This window comes from Lutra lutra, chromosome 4 (assembly GCF_902655055.1).
Source record: "Lutra lutra chromosome 4, mLutLut1.2, whole genome shotgun sequence".
Taxonomy (NCBI): Eukaryota; Metazoa; Chordata; class Mammalia; order Carnivora; family Mustelidae; genus Lutra; species Lutra lutra.
Genome location: NC_062281.1, coordinates 67480949 through 67498261, shown reverse-complemented (window position 1 = coordinate 67498261; position 17313 = coordinate 67480949). Strand labels below are relative to the sequence as shown.

The window sequence follows — 17313 nt, the reverse complement described above, 5'->3', positions numbered from 1 at the left end:
TTCGTAATGAATCAATGAAAGGTTTATTTATATGATTCTTATACTTAATTTCATCTAAGAAATAAGTTTATTTTTTTTAAAGTAAGAGAATTGGAATAGTCCTTATTAAATGATCTACCAGTATTACTTTTATATATTAGGTGAAGAATCATCTGGGTAGAAGGGTCTTTTTTTTTTTTTAGGCTTTTTACAATTTATTTCAGAGAGAGTGTGAGAAAGAACATGAGGGGGGTGGAGGGAGAGGGAGAGATAGACTCCTGCTGAGCAGGGAGCCCAACACAGGGTTCTATCCCAGGTCCCTGAGGTCATGACCTGAGCTGAAGGCAGATGCTGAACCAACTGAGCCACCTAGGCTACCTCCCTGGGTATTAGTTTTAAAAATGGAAGATTTTTGCGCCTAACACCAGAGACTCTCTTTTGGCTATCTAGATCAGAACCCAGCAATCTGCATTTTTTTAAAAGATTTTATTTACTTATTTGACAGAGAGAGATCACAAATAGGCAGAGAGAGAAGGGGGAAGCAGGCTCCCCGCTGAGCAAAGAACCCAACATGGGGCTTAATCCCAGGACCCTGAGATCAGGGTCTGAGCGGAAGGCAGAGGCTCAACCCTCTGAGCCACCCAGGCACCCCACAATCTGCATTTTTAATTAGCATTTTCTACCCTACTCTCTTCCCATTCTGAGGTTCTTGGCCTACTTTTTGAGAAGCACTGGTAATTCTTCCAATCTGGGAAAAATGAATACACCAGTCTTCATTGTTGAATTAAAATCATTATAGGCAGTAAATGCCTTTTTACAATCAAATCAACAGTATCAACTCTGTGACCCTGCCTCTTTGAGATGTGTGATTCTGAAAGGAGAGCTCATCTGGTTTCCATGGAAACTTTTTTCACCAGTTGAGTCTTTAGGGATGCTTTAGGTATCCTTATAAGTGCGTAAGACAACTCACCCTCCTGCAAAAGAAAAGTGTATCAGGCTTAATGAAACAAATTGCCAAGTATTACATGTGTAACAGTTTATTTTGTACGAATAATACTATAAGAGAATAAAAATTGAGGGCTGTTCCGCACAACTGCAGATAATGGAAAGGCCCGCATGCAAACATATTACTGTAATGATTACAAACAATTACATTACTTAAAAATAAAAGCACTTACAGTTTTTCCAGTTTCTTTAATGACCTGAGGTTCTCTATACATGAAAGACAATTGTTTTGTAGGTATAAGTGAGTCAGATTTGTAGCGTAATTCAAGTTAGTCATTTGACTAATACGGTTATCATACAAATATAAAACACTAAGATTTTTGCAAGGAGAGAGGTCTTCCTAAAAGAAAACAAAAACAGGTCATACTTAATTTCTCCTGAAAATTTAGAAGTTTGTTTTAAAGAAAGTTCTTTACTTAACCGTTCTGCGAATTTCCTTATGTTTAATATAAAAGAAAAGTATTTCTCTGTTCTTAGCACAGTCAAAACAAGTCTTGAATGATAGTAAAATTAGTTCTAGATTTTGTATTCTGTAACTATATCAATAAAATTGTATTTGTTAAGAAAGATTTTCCTAGGGCAAGCAGTTTTCCTTGGAAGCAGTTAGGTTCCTCTGGAAGTTGAAGCATTTAACAAATTATTGCTTCAACATTATAAATCAGGGTTTAAAAAAAATTTATTTATTTATTTGAGAATGAGTGAGAGCAAGAGAGAGGGCATGAGTGCAAGGGAGGGGTTTAGGGGTGGAGGGAGAAGGAGAAGAAAACTCGCTGCTGAGCCTGAGTTAAACTGAGTTAAGCCGAGATGCTTAACAGACTGAGCCACCCAGGCACTCCTATAAATCAGGTCTTAATCTTTCTCTAGGATTGTAAGTAAACATGTTTGTGATACTGAAAATGGGAAGTCATATAGATAGTCAGGAGCAATAGATTAATAAACTACGATAATGCTATTGAAGGGAATGCTCTTTCACCATTAGATATCCTTTAGTTTCTTTAGCAATATTTTGTAGATCTCAAAATGAAAACAGTACATTCAATATGACCCACTATTGTAAAATTATATTAAAACATGCTAGAAAAAAGACTGGAAGGACATCACCTACATGTTAATAGTGGTCTTCTCTGCATGATGGGATTAGGCCAGTTTCTTTTAATATGTATTTCATAGAAATGCACACGAGTTACTTTTTTTTCTGATTGAAAAATTTTTATTGATAAGTAACTGTTAAGAACATTCATTTCTCTTGAGTCTGCTGTCAACTATAATCTATAAAAGCAAGTTATACTTAAATTATAACATTCAACAAAGAGAATTTTTTTTAAAAAAAAGGCAGCCACCGATGAACTAATAAACACAATGTGCTTTCTCACACCAGTTACTTTTGAGATAAGAAAATAATTAAAGGTATATATTTTTTTAAGTCTGCCATTTCTTATGTTGTGGTAGAGTCAGCCTAGAGTAAGCAGGCAAGAGATAAAGTTATGCTCAAAAGTACCTCAGCTTGGGGTGCCTGGCTGGCTTAGTTGGTGGAGCCTGAAACTTTTGGCCTTGAAGTGGTAAGTTCGAGCCCCACATTAGGCATAGAGATTATTTTTTTAAATAAAAATAAAATCTTAAAAAAAATCTTAACTTTTATTAAAAAGATTTTAAAAATATAACCACATCTTGGGAATTGTGTTTACAAGGTATTCTTAGTGTGAATTTTTTTTTAGAGTGAGAGTAAGCATGGGTGCACGTGCATGTGATAGGGTTGGGGGTCGGGGGAGAAGGACAGAGGGAAAGCAAGAGAGAGAATCCCAAGCAGGCTCCATCCCCAGGCTCCATCCCCCTGACATGGGGCCCAATCTCATGACCCTGAGATCACGACCTGAGCTGAAATTAAGAGTGGGGCACTTAACCAACTGAGGCACCCAGCCACCCAGGTGGCCCAACTGAATTATAGTTGGCCTTTGAAGAACTGCATGGGTCCACTTATATATGGATTCTTTTTTCTATAAATATTGTATAATACTGCAATATATCTTATCTTTCTTATGATTTTCTTAATAACACTTTCTTTTCTCTAGCTTATTTTGTATGCATATAATGGAAGGACTTTCAATTGTTGGGTGATAGGGTGTTGGGGAATGTGATGTGGGTGTTGGTGTCCCTAACTCCTGCATAGCTCCAGGGTTAACCGTGCTTTAACTAGTTTGCTTTGCTTCTAAAAAAGATCATCTAAACCAAAGGAGCACTGATTGTGAGGAGACAAAAGAACATTAAATGGAGGCTCTCTGCAGAAGACAAGTCTGTAATGGTATGATGAAGTAGAGAGTTTTCTGGGCAATTGGATTCATGGGGAGAAGAATCACTAAGAAACTGGAAAGAAGGGATGCCTGGGTGGTTCAGTTAAACGTCTGCCTTTGGCTCAGGTCATGATCCCAGAGTCCTAGGATCGAGTCCTACACATCCTCCTACTTGTCTGCTCTCACCCTCTCTTTCTCTGACAAAAAAAATAATATAATTAAAAAAAAAAAAAAAGAAACTGGGGCGCCTGGGTGGCTAAGTGGGTTAAAGCCTCTGCCTTGGGCTCAGGTCATGATCCCAGTGTCCTGGGATCGAGCCCCACATCGGGCTCTCTGCTCAGCAGGGAACCTGCTTCCTCCTCTCTCTCTCTGCCTGCCTTGCTGCCTACCTGTGATCTCTATCTGTCAAATAAATAAATAAAATCTTAAAAAAAAAAAGAAACTGAAAAGAAATACAGAATAGGAACTTGGTAGAGTCTCTGCAAAAAAAAAAAAAATTATATTGATTGAGAGTTGTGCTTGGAGCTTTGGTATTTTTTTCATTCATTTTGATAAGCATTTATTAAGCACTTAATATGGGTTAGCGGCTGAGATGGATTGGAGGGGGAGCTTTAGAGTGATGTGAACAAAACAGAACATCATCCCCGCCCTCACATATCTTATATTTCTGAGAAAATTTCTCTTGTCTATAGTCTTTAGCATTTTATTGTAGACAACAGAAACCAATACAAATGGCCTAAAAGCGTTATTGCTCCTTTTAAAGTTTCCCAAAAGCCAAGAATTAGCTAAACACAGAGAAAATATAGTGTCAGAGTATATTCAAACAAACAATCTTGTCTGATATAAATTATAGTATAATCTCCATTTATATAACCAGTTAAATTATGAGTGAAAAAGATTTCACTGTTTAAAGTTTTGAAATACGGTATTTGCGTAGTTAATTCTTGCTATCTTGTTTTAAAAGAAAAAACTCAAATTCCAAGGAACTGGAATTAAAAAAGTATTATCTTTGAAATTATTTTCTAACATCCACTTTCTTTTTTTTTTTTAAGATTTTATTTATTTATTTGACAGAGATCACAAGTAGGCAGAGAGGCAAGGCAGAGAGAGAGAGGAGGAAGCAGGCTCCCCCTGAGCAGACAGCTCCATCCTAGGACCCTGGGATCATGACCTGAGCCCAAGGCAGAGGCTTTAACCCACTGAGCCACCCAGGCTTCCCTAACATCCACTTTCAAATCTAGTTTGCTACACTATAGAACATTTCAGGGGGACATATATATTTAGCACATGTATTTAACAATCATGATGGTATATTTTATAGAGACTTAGTTTTAATAATTTTAACATCAAAAGCAAGAAATTAAAGTGAAAACAATATACTAATCAAAACACAGTAAGTATGATCAAAATATAGGTAATAAGAATGTATTTTCTGATACCTATTTTAAATTTTACATTGTTAGTTATGTAAAAATAGGAAACAATTTCAGAATTCTTACAATTGCATCTATATTTTTGTCTGAAAAATTTATATGAGTTATTTTCTTCAGGTAGCGTGAGGTGGTTTCTTCTTTTCGGGGTTTAAGATTGCTATTTTTGGCTATTAGATCCAAGGTTAGTCGAACCATGATTTCTCCCTGAATCAAACTCTCAGCAGTAGCTCGGTTCTGATACCATCTCAAAAGCAGGTTTAGGTGTTGTTTTATGCCCAACTTTCTAAAAATAAAAAAAAAAGAAATATTATGTACATGATAGTTTAGGAAAAATTATTCTGATGTTTTAATTTTCTTATATAAAACTATTTGATAAGCTACTTCAGAGACATTTTTAAAGGCACTTAGGTATTTTCTAAGTTTATAGACTTAATTGTTTTTAAAACACCAAAATTAATTAAATATACAATGCTCATTCACTTCTACTTTTAAATCTTTTCCTCTCTCTAGTACTGAGTTGTTACTGTGGGCATCTTTTAAAAGATTTTTTTCCTCTAGAGAAATATTATCTGATATTCTCATATGAAGAGACTAAGGCCCAGAGATCTGTCTCAAACTACTGAAGGTAGTGGCAGTTGAGAATGCAACCAAGTCTTCTGGCTCCTTTTTCCATAGTACCCATGGTGATCATATTTTCAAAACCCTGAAAACAGAACACGTCATGTAAAAACTGTTATGTTTTTATGTTATGTTATGTTATTAAAAACTGTTATGTTATTATGTTACTACAACTGTAATCCACAAAGAGGCAACATAAGGCAGTGTTTTTCAGTCCAGACTGCCTGGTTCAGATTTTGGCTCCACTGCCCCCTCGTCAGGCAATCTTGGGCAGGGTAAATCAGTTTTGTTTTTTTTTTTTCCCTAGTGTCCCCCCATTCACAGTACAAACCAGGCAAAGGGCCTGGGCTGAGGTATATTTGGTGGGTTTACTCTGCTTTCTCTTTCTGTACATTCCATGTAAAAACATAGCCAGTGGTAAGCACCAGGAGGCTACATTACCTCTGTTTATTATACAATTAGGTTAATAATGGTACCTACTTCCAAGGAATATTATGAAGATTACCTAAGATAATCATGTATAGAATATTCTGCATGGTGTCTGGTACACAGGTCAATAAACATTTGCTATCACCATTATTATTTTATTGTTTTGTTCACAAGTAAGGTGAATACTATTTATTTCACTGTTTCACCTGGAATACATTAGGGTTATTAAATAAGGGGAACATACTATCAATAAAATATTGCTTTATGTAAGAGATCCATATGTGGTCCATAGGTTTAAAGTAACCCATTTTTTTCAATTATCCTGGAAGTATAGCTATTTAAGTGATAAATATCCCAGTTTTGTAAAATTTATTATATTTTTAAAGTACAGTTTAAAATTGAGTGATATTATTCTCCTATATCTGGAATTTCACCAACCAAACACCTCAGTTTGCATCATATTCTGGACAGGAAACCAATGCATCAGAAAAAAAATGAATTTAGTAGAAGATGGCCTCCAATTTGTATTCTCATACATTGACATATAACTACACAGGCTATATTATATAAAATGCCCACAATAAAATATTCAAAGATATGGACTGTATCCATATATACTTCAGAATGCAAAATGTAATCTATAGAATAAAATTGATAAATCTTTGTAGATTTTTGAAATTTGCATGAATTCATTTTACAACCAAAATTTAAGATTATTGTTTACAGATCAAATTTCAAACATGACAATAATATTCTGAACAAAGTTTCTAATTAAGTAAAAAAATCCTATTTTTAATATTGCCTGAAAAATACTTCATAATGAAAGTATAAAGAAGAACACCACAATCATGGACCTATAGTCCACCTTAAAATATAAAACATTATAAATACATTTGGGGGGCACCTGGGTGGCTCAGTGGGTTAAGCCTCTGCCTTCAGCTCAGGTCATGATCTCAGGGTCCTGGGATCGAGCCCCGCCTCGGGTCCCTGCTCAGTGGGGAGACAGCTCCCCACCCCCCACCCCCACCTGCCTCTCTGCCTACTTGTGATCTCTGTCAAATAAAAAGAAAAAAAAATTGGAACCTTTAATCCCTTTTTAGAGTTTAGTGTTAGATGTCTCTTATTTTTAGAGTTTAGAGTTATATTCATGTCTTTATACTTTTACTACAGATGTATGCATATTTAAATAATATATAGTACTTTTTAAAATGTATTTTTACAGTCATAAATGACACTACTCTGATTCCAACTTTCTTTTTTGCTTAATGTTTTGTTTGTGAGAATCATCAGAGTTAATATGTGTAGCTCTAGAATATTTGGATCGCTGTGTAACATTCTTTTTTTTTTAAGATTTAAATTCTTTTTTTTTTAAATAAAGATTTTTATTTATTTATTTGACAGAGAGAAATCACAAGTAAGCAGAGAGGCAGGCAGAGAGAGAGGAGGAAGCAGGCTCCCTGCTGAGCAGAAAGCCCGATGTGGGGCTCGAACCCAGGACCTGGGATCATGACCTGAGCCGAAGGCAGCGGCTTAACCCACTGAGCCACCCAGGCGCCCCTTTTTTTAAGATTTTATTTGTTTGACAGAGATCACAAGTAGGCAGAGACGCAGGCAGAGAGAGAGGGGGAAGCAGGCTCCCTCCTGAGCAGAGAGCCTGATGTGGGCTCCATCCCAGGACCCTGGGATCATGATCTGAGCAGAAGGCAGAGGCTTTAACCCACTGAGCTACCCAGGCGCCCCTCGCTGTGTAACATTCTATTGTAAGGAATTTATTTCCTACAATGATACATCTTTAGGTGTTCTTTTCTTCTTTTACAATGTTGCTTTTATGATTCTTATATACATGTCATTTTTAACACACGTCCAAGAGTTTCTTTAGGGTTTAAAACTGGGAGTGGCTATTTCTGGGTTGGACCTTTTCAGTTTTGCTATTAATTGCCAAACTGTTCTCCAAAGGAGTTTTACCTGTGCAGTTAAGAGAGTTCTTTCTTCTTTACAATGCATTCTGTACCAGTGTCAGCACTTAATATTGGCTATCTTTTTGCTAATCTGATGGGTGTGAAGTGATATCTCATTATTTCTGTTTTTCTCAGATCTTTTTTATAAGTAAAAATAAAGCAAAAAAGGGATTTGAAAACAGCCAGGTCAGTATTCTCATCTCCTCCTTGTGTTTTAATTTGTATTCTAAAATTACTAGAGATTGAGGGTCTTTTCCTGTTTATCACCATGGGGAGTTCCTTTTCTGTTAATTGTGGTTTCTTATATTTTGTCCATTTTTCCTAATGGGTTGTGTTTTTATAAGTAATTTTTAGATACACTGTATTTTTTTCAGATACCAGTATTTCTTTGATTATATATGTAGCAAATATCTATTCCCCGATTATACTTTCTCCTTTTTTTTTTCCAGTTTATGTTTAAAGGCATTTTCTAAAAAAAAAAATAATGGGGCGCCTGAGTGGCTCAGTGGGTTAAGCCGCTGCCTTCGGCTCAGGTCATGATCTCAGTGTCCTGGGATCGAGCCCCGCATTGGGCTCTCTGCTCAGCAGGGAGCCTGCTTCCTCCTCTCTCTCTGCCTGCCTCTCTGCCTGCTTGTGATCTCTCTCTGTCAAATAAATAAATAAATAAAATCTTTAAAAAAAATAAATAAAAATTAAAAAAAATAAGCTATAAATTTTTAATGTGGTTAAATGTATCATTTTTTTGGCTCATGTTTTATGCTTTTTGTGGCTTATTTAGTAATTCCTTCGCTAACCACATTTTAAGACAAAGACCCTTTTTTTCTTGTAGACATGTTTAGGTTTTGCTTTGCACATTTTGTCTGCATTGCTGTGATCAGAGGCAGCAATCAGTGGTCAGAGGACAGATCCTTGATGTTTAGTGGCTAGTGTGCTTTTTGCCCATTTTGGCTTCTGCAAGCTGTGTGTAAGGTGCTCCAGAAACCCGTGTAGCTTCTTGCTATGGGTTTGGGTGTAGGGGATTAGTTGCTGTAGAGGTGAGATTGACCAAAGTTTATTGAGGTTTATGGTCTATGTCTTCCCCTGGAAGTTATAAGCCTTCAGTAGACACCAGGTTCTAAAATATTTACACCAGATTCTATCAGTGCATTTGTTGTGTAGGTGGAGAAACAGATGCATCCTACTCAGCCATATTCCCAGAATCCTCTCTTCCTTTTTTTTTTTAAGATTTTTAAAAAATATTTATTTTAAAAGATTTTATTTTATTTGACAGAGAGAGACCCAGCGAAAGAGGGAACAAAGCAGGGGGAGTGGGAGAGGGAGAAGCACACCCCCTCTGAGCAGGGAGGGAGCCTACCTGGGGCTCATTCCTACGATCCTGGGATCATAACCTGAGCTGTAGGCAGATGCTCAATGAATAAGCCACCCAGGCACCCCGAATCCTTTCCTCTTTAACTCTTTCATACACATTTTAAAATTAAAATTGTAAATTCTCACGTTCCATGAAAAATCCTGTCAGGATTTTGTTAAGAATTGCATTGAATTTATAAACAATTTGTGAAGCACTAACATATCTCTAATATTGAGTCTTCTTTTCCATCACTGTGGTATGCCTCTCTATTTTAGGAGTGCTGCTTTAATGATTTTCAATAGTTTCATAGTTTTCTTGTAATTAAGACCATGCATAATTTTTTGGTCATTTTTAAGGATCATATCTTTGTTGATATTGCAAGTGACTTTTTTTTAGGAATTACATTCTCTCTTTTTTTTTTTTTTAAGATTTTATTTATTTATTTGACAGAGAGAAATCACAAGTAGGCAGAGAGGCAGGCAGAGAGAGAGGAGGAAGCAGGCTCCCTGCCGAGCAGAAAGCCCGATGTGGGGCTCGAACACAGGACCTGGGATCATGACCTGAGCCGAAGGCAGCGGCTTAACCCACTGAGCTAGTGTGTAGAAATGAAGTATTTTAAAAAATATTTGAAATATTTAAAATATTTTAAAAATATGATTTCTTTAGCTACTATTTTAAAATTTTAGAACTTTTTCTGGAAATTTCAAATATCGTTTTTACACTGATAACTGTAGTGAAAATGCATATCTTAAAGTGGTTATATACCCCAGGATTTCTTTCTTACAGCGGAGGCAGGAAACTGTTGTACAGGTGGCCATGCACAAGCAACCCTGTGTTATAAAAGAGGTGATGCCCTATGGGGTAATTTTTATCTGTGGGGGACAGAAGCTACAAATTATTTTTTCTTCCTTCTTTTCCCTGTGAACTTTTAGAAGACACAGCCATTTCAAAGGTCTCACTGAAGACAGCTCTGGTCTTCAGGGTTATATACTGGGCTATATTTGTCCTCCTTCCATCTCTCTCTCATTCCTTTTTTCCTTCTCTCCTGCTTCCCTGAGATTACAAACCCCCCAAAAGTGTTATCATTGAGTCTTTGCTTCAGGCTCTGGTTTCTAAACTGGGCTAAAATGGATAAATTTTGTATCATCTAAATCCTCATGAATGACCTTGCTATAAATGGATTTTGTCTGTGGGTTCTGGTACACAAGCTGGTGTTTGCATAGAAATTAATTTAATTATCTCAGGTAATTAAAAAAGCAAAGGGGCAATGGACCTCATCAACAAGCTATAGGAAAACTTTCCAGGGGCTTGAATATGGAAAGGGAGCTAACTGAATCAACCCATAACACACAATGATACAGACTTTATTCAAAAGAACTTGCATTGTAGCGGTCAAATCCAGAGGAGAGGATTTAGTTTCATCAGAACACCACTATTCATCTTGTTAATGTAACATTAATTTGAACTTTATTGGTATTGTAGTTTGCTTTAGAGATACTATAAGCTCCTGGTATTTAAATGGAACCTAGTTAGGGTTTGGACGCATTTTAGAACATTATAATAAAAATAATTATGTCAACACTTGTGGGGTGTCCTTGCTTTTCTTTAAAAAGAGGTTCATTATTTTCTAAAGTTTGAGAAACAGCCTTTTCATAATTTTTCATTTCTAGATACCTGTTATTTGGGGATTCCTCCTGCCTAGGATATCTCTTATCTCTCCGGATTGCCAGTGGGGGACAGCTTAGAGCTGCTTTACAGACTCTGAGAATCCATTTTAGTGGACGCTTTGCCTTGGATTTATCTCTTGGGGTTCCCACGGGCTACAGGCAGTGGATGTTTCCGAATTTAGTTTGAATATTTCCCTTAGCGAGCCTCAGGCTCACTGGCTTCCCAATGCTCTAAATCGCCCGGTCGGCTCCCAGGCTTTCCTTTTCAAACTCATATCCGTCTCACAGATCCCGCTCCCTCAGCCCGGCGCCCACCCTCTAGCCGTGTCTCCCTCCTCTGGAGCTGTTTCCCACTCTTGCCTGATTCTAGCCATTTGTTTAAAATACAAAAACTTCCAGACTGATTTTCTGTAAATTCTAGATGTCCAGAGATAAGGTTTAGGGTTTTTCATTTTAACCAGTGACCCAAGAAAGTCTTAATGGCAGGCAAGTTTGAGAAACGTAGCTCTAGGGTTTCCTTAGTCCCACGCCTCTTCCCTGTAGGTACCTCACCACTTGCGGGACGAGCCGAGTCTGGAAGTCAAGTCTGTAAAATTTCGTAGGCGCAAGGTTCCTCAGCAGCCCTGGTGCGGTTGCCTGGTGACCAGACGCTTTTGCCAGGGCCGCGGTTTCCGGGCAATCTCGCGATGTCTCCGGAAGCCCCTCTGCTGTGGCCTGGCGCGGGGTCACTGTGACGCGGCGGCGGGACGTTAGACGGGGTCCGGGTGAAGCCACTTAGCTTGGCGAAGCCGTGAAGCCTTGGTCATATTAGCGGTTTAGTGAGCCAACCAGCAGCCTAAACAGTTTTTGTCAGGGCACAGTTTCCCCCTACCGGATTATCCTGTTGCCAGTTTTGAATGTTCCCTTGCCCAATAACCACCTTTACCCAGTAGTCGGAGGAGGACATTGAACCAAAGTACAGTCCATTCTTCACTCTTTCCTCGGGTAACATCCAAAGTCCTTAGGGTAACATTCCAGTTCTTTCATCATGATCAGCTTCACTGCTTGCTTCTTGTCCGGCTATTCTCCAGTATTCCAATCTGACACTTGGCCCAATATCCCCTGTTTAAAAGAAATTTCCCCTCTCCTCATAGCTTCTCAAAGTAGCAATAGGACACACCTTATTTCCTCAATTCTTAATTTCCCTTTTGAGTTTCAAGGACCCAGCTTGAAATTAGCACATCCTTTTTAAAGGTTTCCTATGTACTCAGTCTTGTTAAGTGTTGTTCTTCTCTGCCCCCAAAACAACTAGGATATATTAAATTCTTTAGCATAGCACTTAACACATTACTATGTATCTGTTACCCATTTTCTGCAATAAGATGGTAAATTCTTTGAGGGCAAGGATTATGTCTTTAACTTCTCTATTCTCCGGACCTAGCAAAGTGTCTTATACATTAGCAGTCACTTCAAAAATGTTTGTAAAACAAGTAACATATAAATAAAGGAGACCAACAATAGAGCAAGGAACAGACATTTACAGTGGGAAGACTGGAGCTCATTAAGGATATGGTGAATTGAGCAATCAGGATGTAAGGGACAGTACAACCTGGAAAACAGTAATAGTTGTGATCTTAGTGGGAAAGGGGGGAGGGGGAGAGAGTAAAGGATGGGGGTAGGTCTGGGAAACAATGGAAAGTTGTCATTGCTATTCCTGGAGCAAAGAAACATCAGAACAGAAAACTGTTAGAGTTCCAAGGGAACTTAGAGCCCATGTGACAGTCCAACTTGTCATTTTGCAAATAAGGAAACTTCCAGACCTAGAGGAAGGAAAGAAATATGTGAAGGTCCCATCTGAGGTGACAGAGAAGGAATTTCCCCTTGGGCTCCTGAGTTGAGGCTCAAGTCCCCTTTCCTTATGCCTCACTGACTGTTACAGTAACAGTAGCCTAGAAAGAAAGATAAGGGGATACAGACTGATGAACCCTTACCCCATTCAGAACATTGTTGCTAAAATCCAGTTGTGAGGGAATTTTGGCCTGGATTAGGTTGAAGGCAAAGGAAGTGTCAAGGAATGAACAAATTTAGGAGGCATCTTGAAACACTGTTTAATAGAGATCGATAGGATAAAAAGGGAGGAAGAAGTTGAAGATAATTCCTGGATGTTGGCTAGGATAAAGAAATGATAGGGGAGAAAGAGGAGAGGTGGCAAGTAAGTTAAGGTGAAGTGGATGAGTTTGGTTTATAGCTGTTAAGTGTAGAGTGAGATAGGCTTAATAGTTTCCAGGATAGAAGTAACCATTGAAACCATGCAGTCATAAATGATAGTGTGGGAAAAACTAAAGCAAAGAGATATAGGAAGTCAATAACTATGTCAACTAGTTTGGATAGAAGAGGGAAGCAAAGTTAATTAACATGTCAGAGACAGAGTCATCAGAGGTGATATTTGTTCGGAGAATAAATAATAAGTGAATCAGAACCTAGTAAGTTAGATTCGGATACTAGGGAAAGAGTTTGAAGAGGAGGGGTACCTACAGAATAAAAAGGCTATAGAAGGATACAAGAAAGTAAAGAATTATTAAAATAATACGACTAAAGGGGCACCTGGGTGGCTCAGTGGGTTAAAGTCACTGCCTTCCGCTCAGGTCATGATCCCAGGGTCCTGGGATTGAGCCCTGCATCAGGTTCTCTGCTCAGCAGGGAGCCTGCTTCCCTTCCTTTTGCTCTGCCTGCCTCTCTGCCTACTTGTGATCTCTGTCAAATAAATAAATAAAATCTTTAAAATAATATGACTAAAGTACTAGGGCACAAATCAGATGCCCTTTTTACCTGTTTTGTAGGTCATTCATTTGGGAACAGCTTTATTAATGTAAGCAGGGCTGTTCTATGTTCTGGGTTGCTCTCACTTAACTTGCTGCTAAGATTACTTTGCTGGAAGCATGTTCGACAATACTTGATTGAAAATCAGTTGCTCTGTTAATCATTGTTTTGTAACAATTTCACATATTATAAAAATGTATGATCTCATTGTCATAAAATTATATACACATTTAAATGTCTAAAAGGATATATATATCTACATCTATGCATGTAAGGATTTAGATGTAGATCTATACCTCTATACCAAAAAAAGTAATAGTGGTTATTTCTTGATGGTAGGATTATGACTGTTTCTCTCTCTCTCTTTTTTTCAGTAATCAGGGTTTTTAAAAATGATAAAATTATTATACTAAAAGTTCATTTTGGATTCTGATCTTCATGGAATTGGAAATATCTTTGTGGCTGCTGGTATTTAATTAATTAATTTTTTAAAAAAATCACCAAATTGCTAATGAGTTTTTTTAATGCAACAAGTTAAGCTTAAGGGAAAGTATTTTCTCATTGAGATGTGAAATATAATTCCTGTCTAGTGGCACACAGTGTTAAACAATCATCTGTGTATTTTCCAATGTGGCAGAAATTTGGCAGACTATAAGAAATACTTGTCTTCAGTGACACTTTTGTAAGTTCAGTGTAAAATACTCTAAGATTTACACTCTGACAAATGCTGGTAAATTTGTATCGTAAAAAAAAAATGTTGTGAAGTCTTGAGAGTCATTTTAAAAGGTACTGTTGGAAGACTAGTGCTACAAACGCACATTTTAAAACGTTTCCCCTCGAGTTTCCAAGTAACTTTAGACAGAAACACACTTTTTGTTTCATATATTGCTCTATCTTTGTCAATTAAATGTATATATTTCCCAACATCCTAGAGTACATATTATATAGCCCTTTGTGAGGCCCTAAGCAGACATTTTAATGATTAGTTACTTTCATTAAGAAACCAACAAATTAAAGGGCCTAGACATGTATATCATCATATAACTTTGTACAGAAAAATTAGCAGTTTTTGGAGTTAATTCTTTTTTTTTTTTTTTTTTGTCTTGACCTTATAGATTGGTAAATATTAGTGAGTATGGTAAGCAGACTTCTAAGATGGTCTCAGTGATCTTATGTCCTGGTATTCATGCCCTTGTGTGATCCCTTCTCCTTGAGTGTGGACTGGACGTAGTGACATTTTCTAACCAATAAAACAAAGCAGTTGATGAAACGTCATTTCTGCAATTAAGTCACAAAATATCGTGACTTTTGTCTTGCTAGCAAACCCTCTTTATTGCATTTTTGGCTTGCACTCTTTTATAGGTCAAACTGTTGTTTAGGAGAGCCCCACCTGGCAAGGAACTGAAGATGGCCTCTAGCCAACAGCCAATGAGGAACTGAGACCTACTGTTGAAGCTTGGGGTTAATCCTGCTCTAGTTGAGCTTTAAGATGAAACCTCATCCCTGGCCAATACCTTAATTATAGCCTTGTGAGAGAACTTGAAGGAGAGGACCCAAATTCCTGATCCATGGAATCTGTGAAATAATAAATGTATATTGTTTTAAGCCACTAAGTTTTTGCATAATTTGTTAATACAGCAATAAATTATACAGGAAACAATGGAAAATTCCCTTAAGGAAGGAAATTTTGCTTAGAAATTTGGGATATTATTCCCATTTTCATAGGATACTTGGAGAGGAAGCTCAGAGAAAATAAAGTGACTGTAGGAAGTTTTAGCTTAGCTAGAATGAAAACTTTCTTAACAAGTATCCATTTATAGAAGCTGCAGTTGTAGAATCAGTACAAAGGAAACTCTTTGTTTATGGATGAGGGAGTTTCCATTCAAGGTACCACTCCCAATTTCTGTAACCTGGCGATGATCTTTTAACTGAGAGCTTCATGACTTTCTAACACCATGTGTATACAATATGGACACCAATAATAAATAGTATTTTAAAAACATAGTAACTGATTTCTTTTTTTAATAACTGGTTTCTGTCATTTATTATATAATATATTCTATGAATGTAAATGATTATTGCATAGGTTATATATAAAACAATCCAAGGTATTTCTCCTTATTTCCAGACCTATGCATCCACATGGCTGCTAGACATTCATTTCACCTGGAGATGAATGTCTTAGAGTCAACTAAAACTGATATTGTCAGAAATGAACCCAGTTCCATTTTGTGCAAATCTGATCATTCTCCTCCATTTTCTCTCTAGGCAACAGCCAATGAGGAAGTCAGTCCTGCTCACAATCCACCATACTACCCAAAATAGAGCCTGGGAACCATCCCCAGTATTGCCTCACATACTAGTAGTACTCGCACAATCCGTCATCATATTAAGTTACCTTAATCTCAGAAATTACTTTCAAATCCAACTGTCTCTCCATTGCCCCTTCACTACCTAAGAGTGGATGTGAAAGGACTATGTTAAATTCTGTTGTATTTTTTAACTTCTATTAATTTTAATACACAAAGACTTTTTCTCAAGTTCTAGTATGTTCAATATATAAAATATCTTTTCTAAAGTGGTTCACTTTCATCCTCCACTAGATGGTCAAATTGTAATAAATATAACATATATGAAATGTGACTATAAATTGAGAGATCTAAGTTGAAAATCATTAAAGTCACATATCATAAAGTTCATATATCTTACATTAAACTATTTTCTGAAGGATAGTTTTGTAAACATTGCCACTGCTGGTCTTATTTAAGTTTCATTCTATATTTCTGAAACATCTACAATCTTTAGAGTCTAACACTTTAATTTGAGTCTTTTAGAAAGCATTAGTAAGAAAGGGACTTAATTTTATTTATTTATTTATTTAAAAGATTTTATTTATTTATTTGACAGACAGAGATCACAAGTAGGCAGAGAGGCAGGCAGAGAGAGAGGAAGGGAAGCAGTCTCCCTGCTGAGCAGAGAGCCTGATGTGGGGCTCGATCCCAGGACCCTGGGATCATGACCTGAGCCGAAGGCAGAGGCTTTAACACACTGAGCCATCCAGGCACCCCAGTAAAGGGACTTAATTTTAGATTAAGTCTAGGTTTCACGAACAGTTCATTGTTTATGTTTTAGCAATTTTATTTTTATTTTTAAATTTTTATTCATTCATTCATTCATTCATTCATTTAGTTGTTTTAAGAGAGAGAGAGAGAGAGAGCACAAGCAGGTGGGGAGGGAGGGAGAGAGAGAATTCCAAGCAGGCTCTATGCCCAGCACAGTGCCAGATGTGGGGCTTGATACCCTTCCCCCTGCAGGAGCCATACTTGGGACTCTATCCAATGACCCCACGATCATCACCTGAACTGAAATCAAGAGTCAGAGGTTTAACCAACTGAGCCATTCAGGCACCCCATGTTTTACAAATTTTAAAAAAATTGTCTTTTGAATAAGGGGTGAGGAATCTCTGTTTTCTAATATAGATCCAAGACTTTGCTGAAGTTGATCAAGCCAATAATAAGTTTAGCAAAAGTTTAATTAGTTGGTGATGATTGAGGCCAATAGTAAAATGTAGCAATGTAACATTTTCTATTCTCAGGTCTTCCACAATAATTTGTTAAAATCAGTGAAAACATCTTGTATATCTACCTTATTTAGTTGCTTATTATTATTATTATTGTTATTGTTATTAATATTATTATTTTTGACTCCTGTCTTTTTTTTTTTTTGGGGGGACAGTCAGCTTACTTGAAAAGAACTCTTCTCCTTCATGCTTGTTTTTGAGAATGGCTC

At 37.1% G+C, this 17313-nt stretch overlaps 2 protein-coding genes and 1 non-coding gene across 5 annotated transcripts in view; 1 reads left to right on the top strand and 2 right to left on the bottom strand.

The window, feature by feature from the left end:
• PPP1R42 (protein phosphatase 1 regulatory subunit 42) overlaps positions 1-11454 on the bottom strand; it is a 59352-nt gene extending 47898 nt beyond the window's left edge. Inside the window, exons 1-3 of one of the 3 annotated variants that reach the window (XM_047725318.1) lie at positions 11278-11454; positions 4772-4988; positions 1158-1324 (exon numbers count right to left, since the gene is read on the bottom strand). In XM_047725318.1, the coding sequence (XP_047581274.1) occupies positions 1158-1324; positions 4772-4900 (296 nt within the window). In that variant the 5' untranslated portion in view covers positions 4901-4988; positions 11278-11454. Of the gene's footprint in view, positions 1-1157; positions 1325-4771; positions 4989-11272 lie in introns of all 3 variants that reach the window. The other 2 variants (XM_047725316.1, XM_047725315.1) reach the window with 2 other exon arrangements.
• The window catches only part of CSPP1 (centrosome and spindle pole associated protein 1), a 281804-nt gene that overhangs the window by 78852 nt on the left and 185639 nt on the right, over positions 1-17313 (top strand). The gene's annotated exons all lie outside the window — the stretch shown is intronic.
• LOC125099564 (small nucleolar RNA SNORA51) lies at positions 5628-5757 on the bottom strand. Its single transcript, XR_007127274.1, has one exon. It is a non-coding gene; the product is annotated as a small nucleolar RNA SNORA51 (small nucleolar RNA).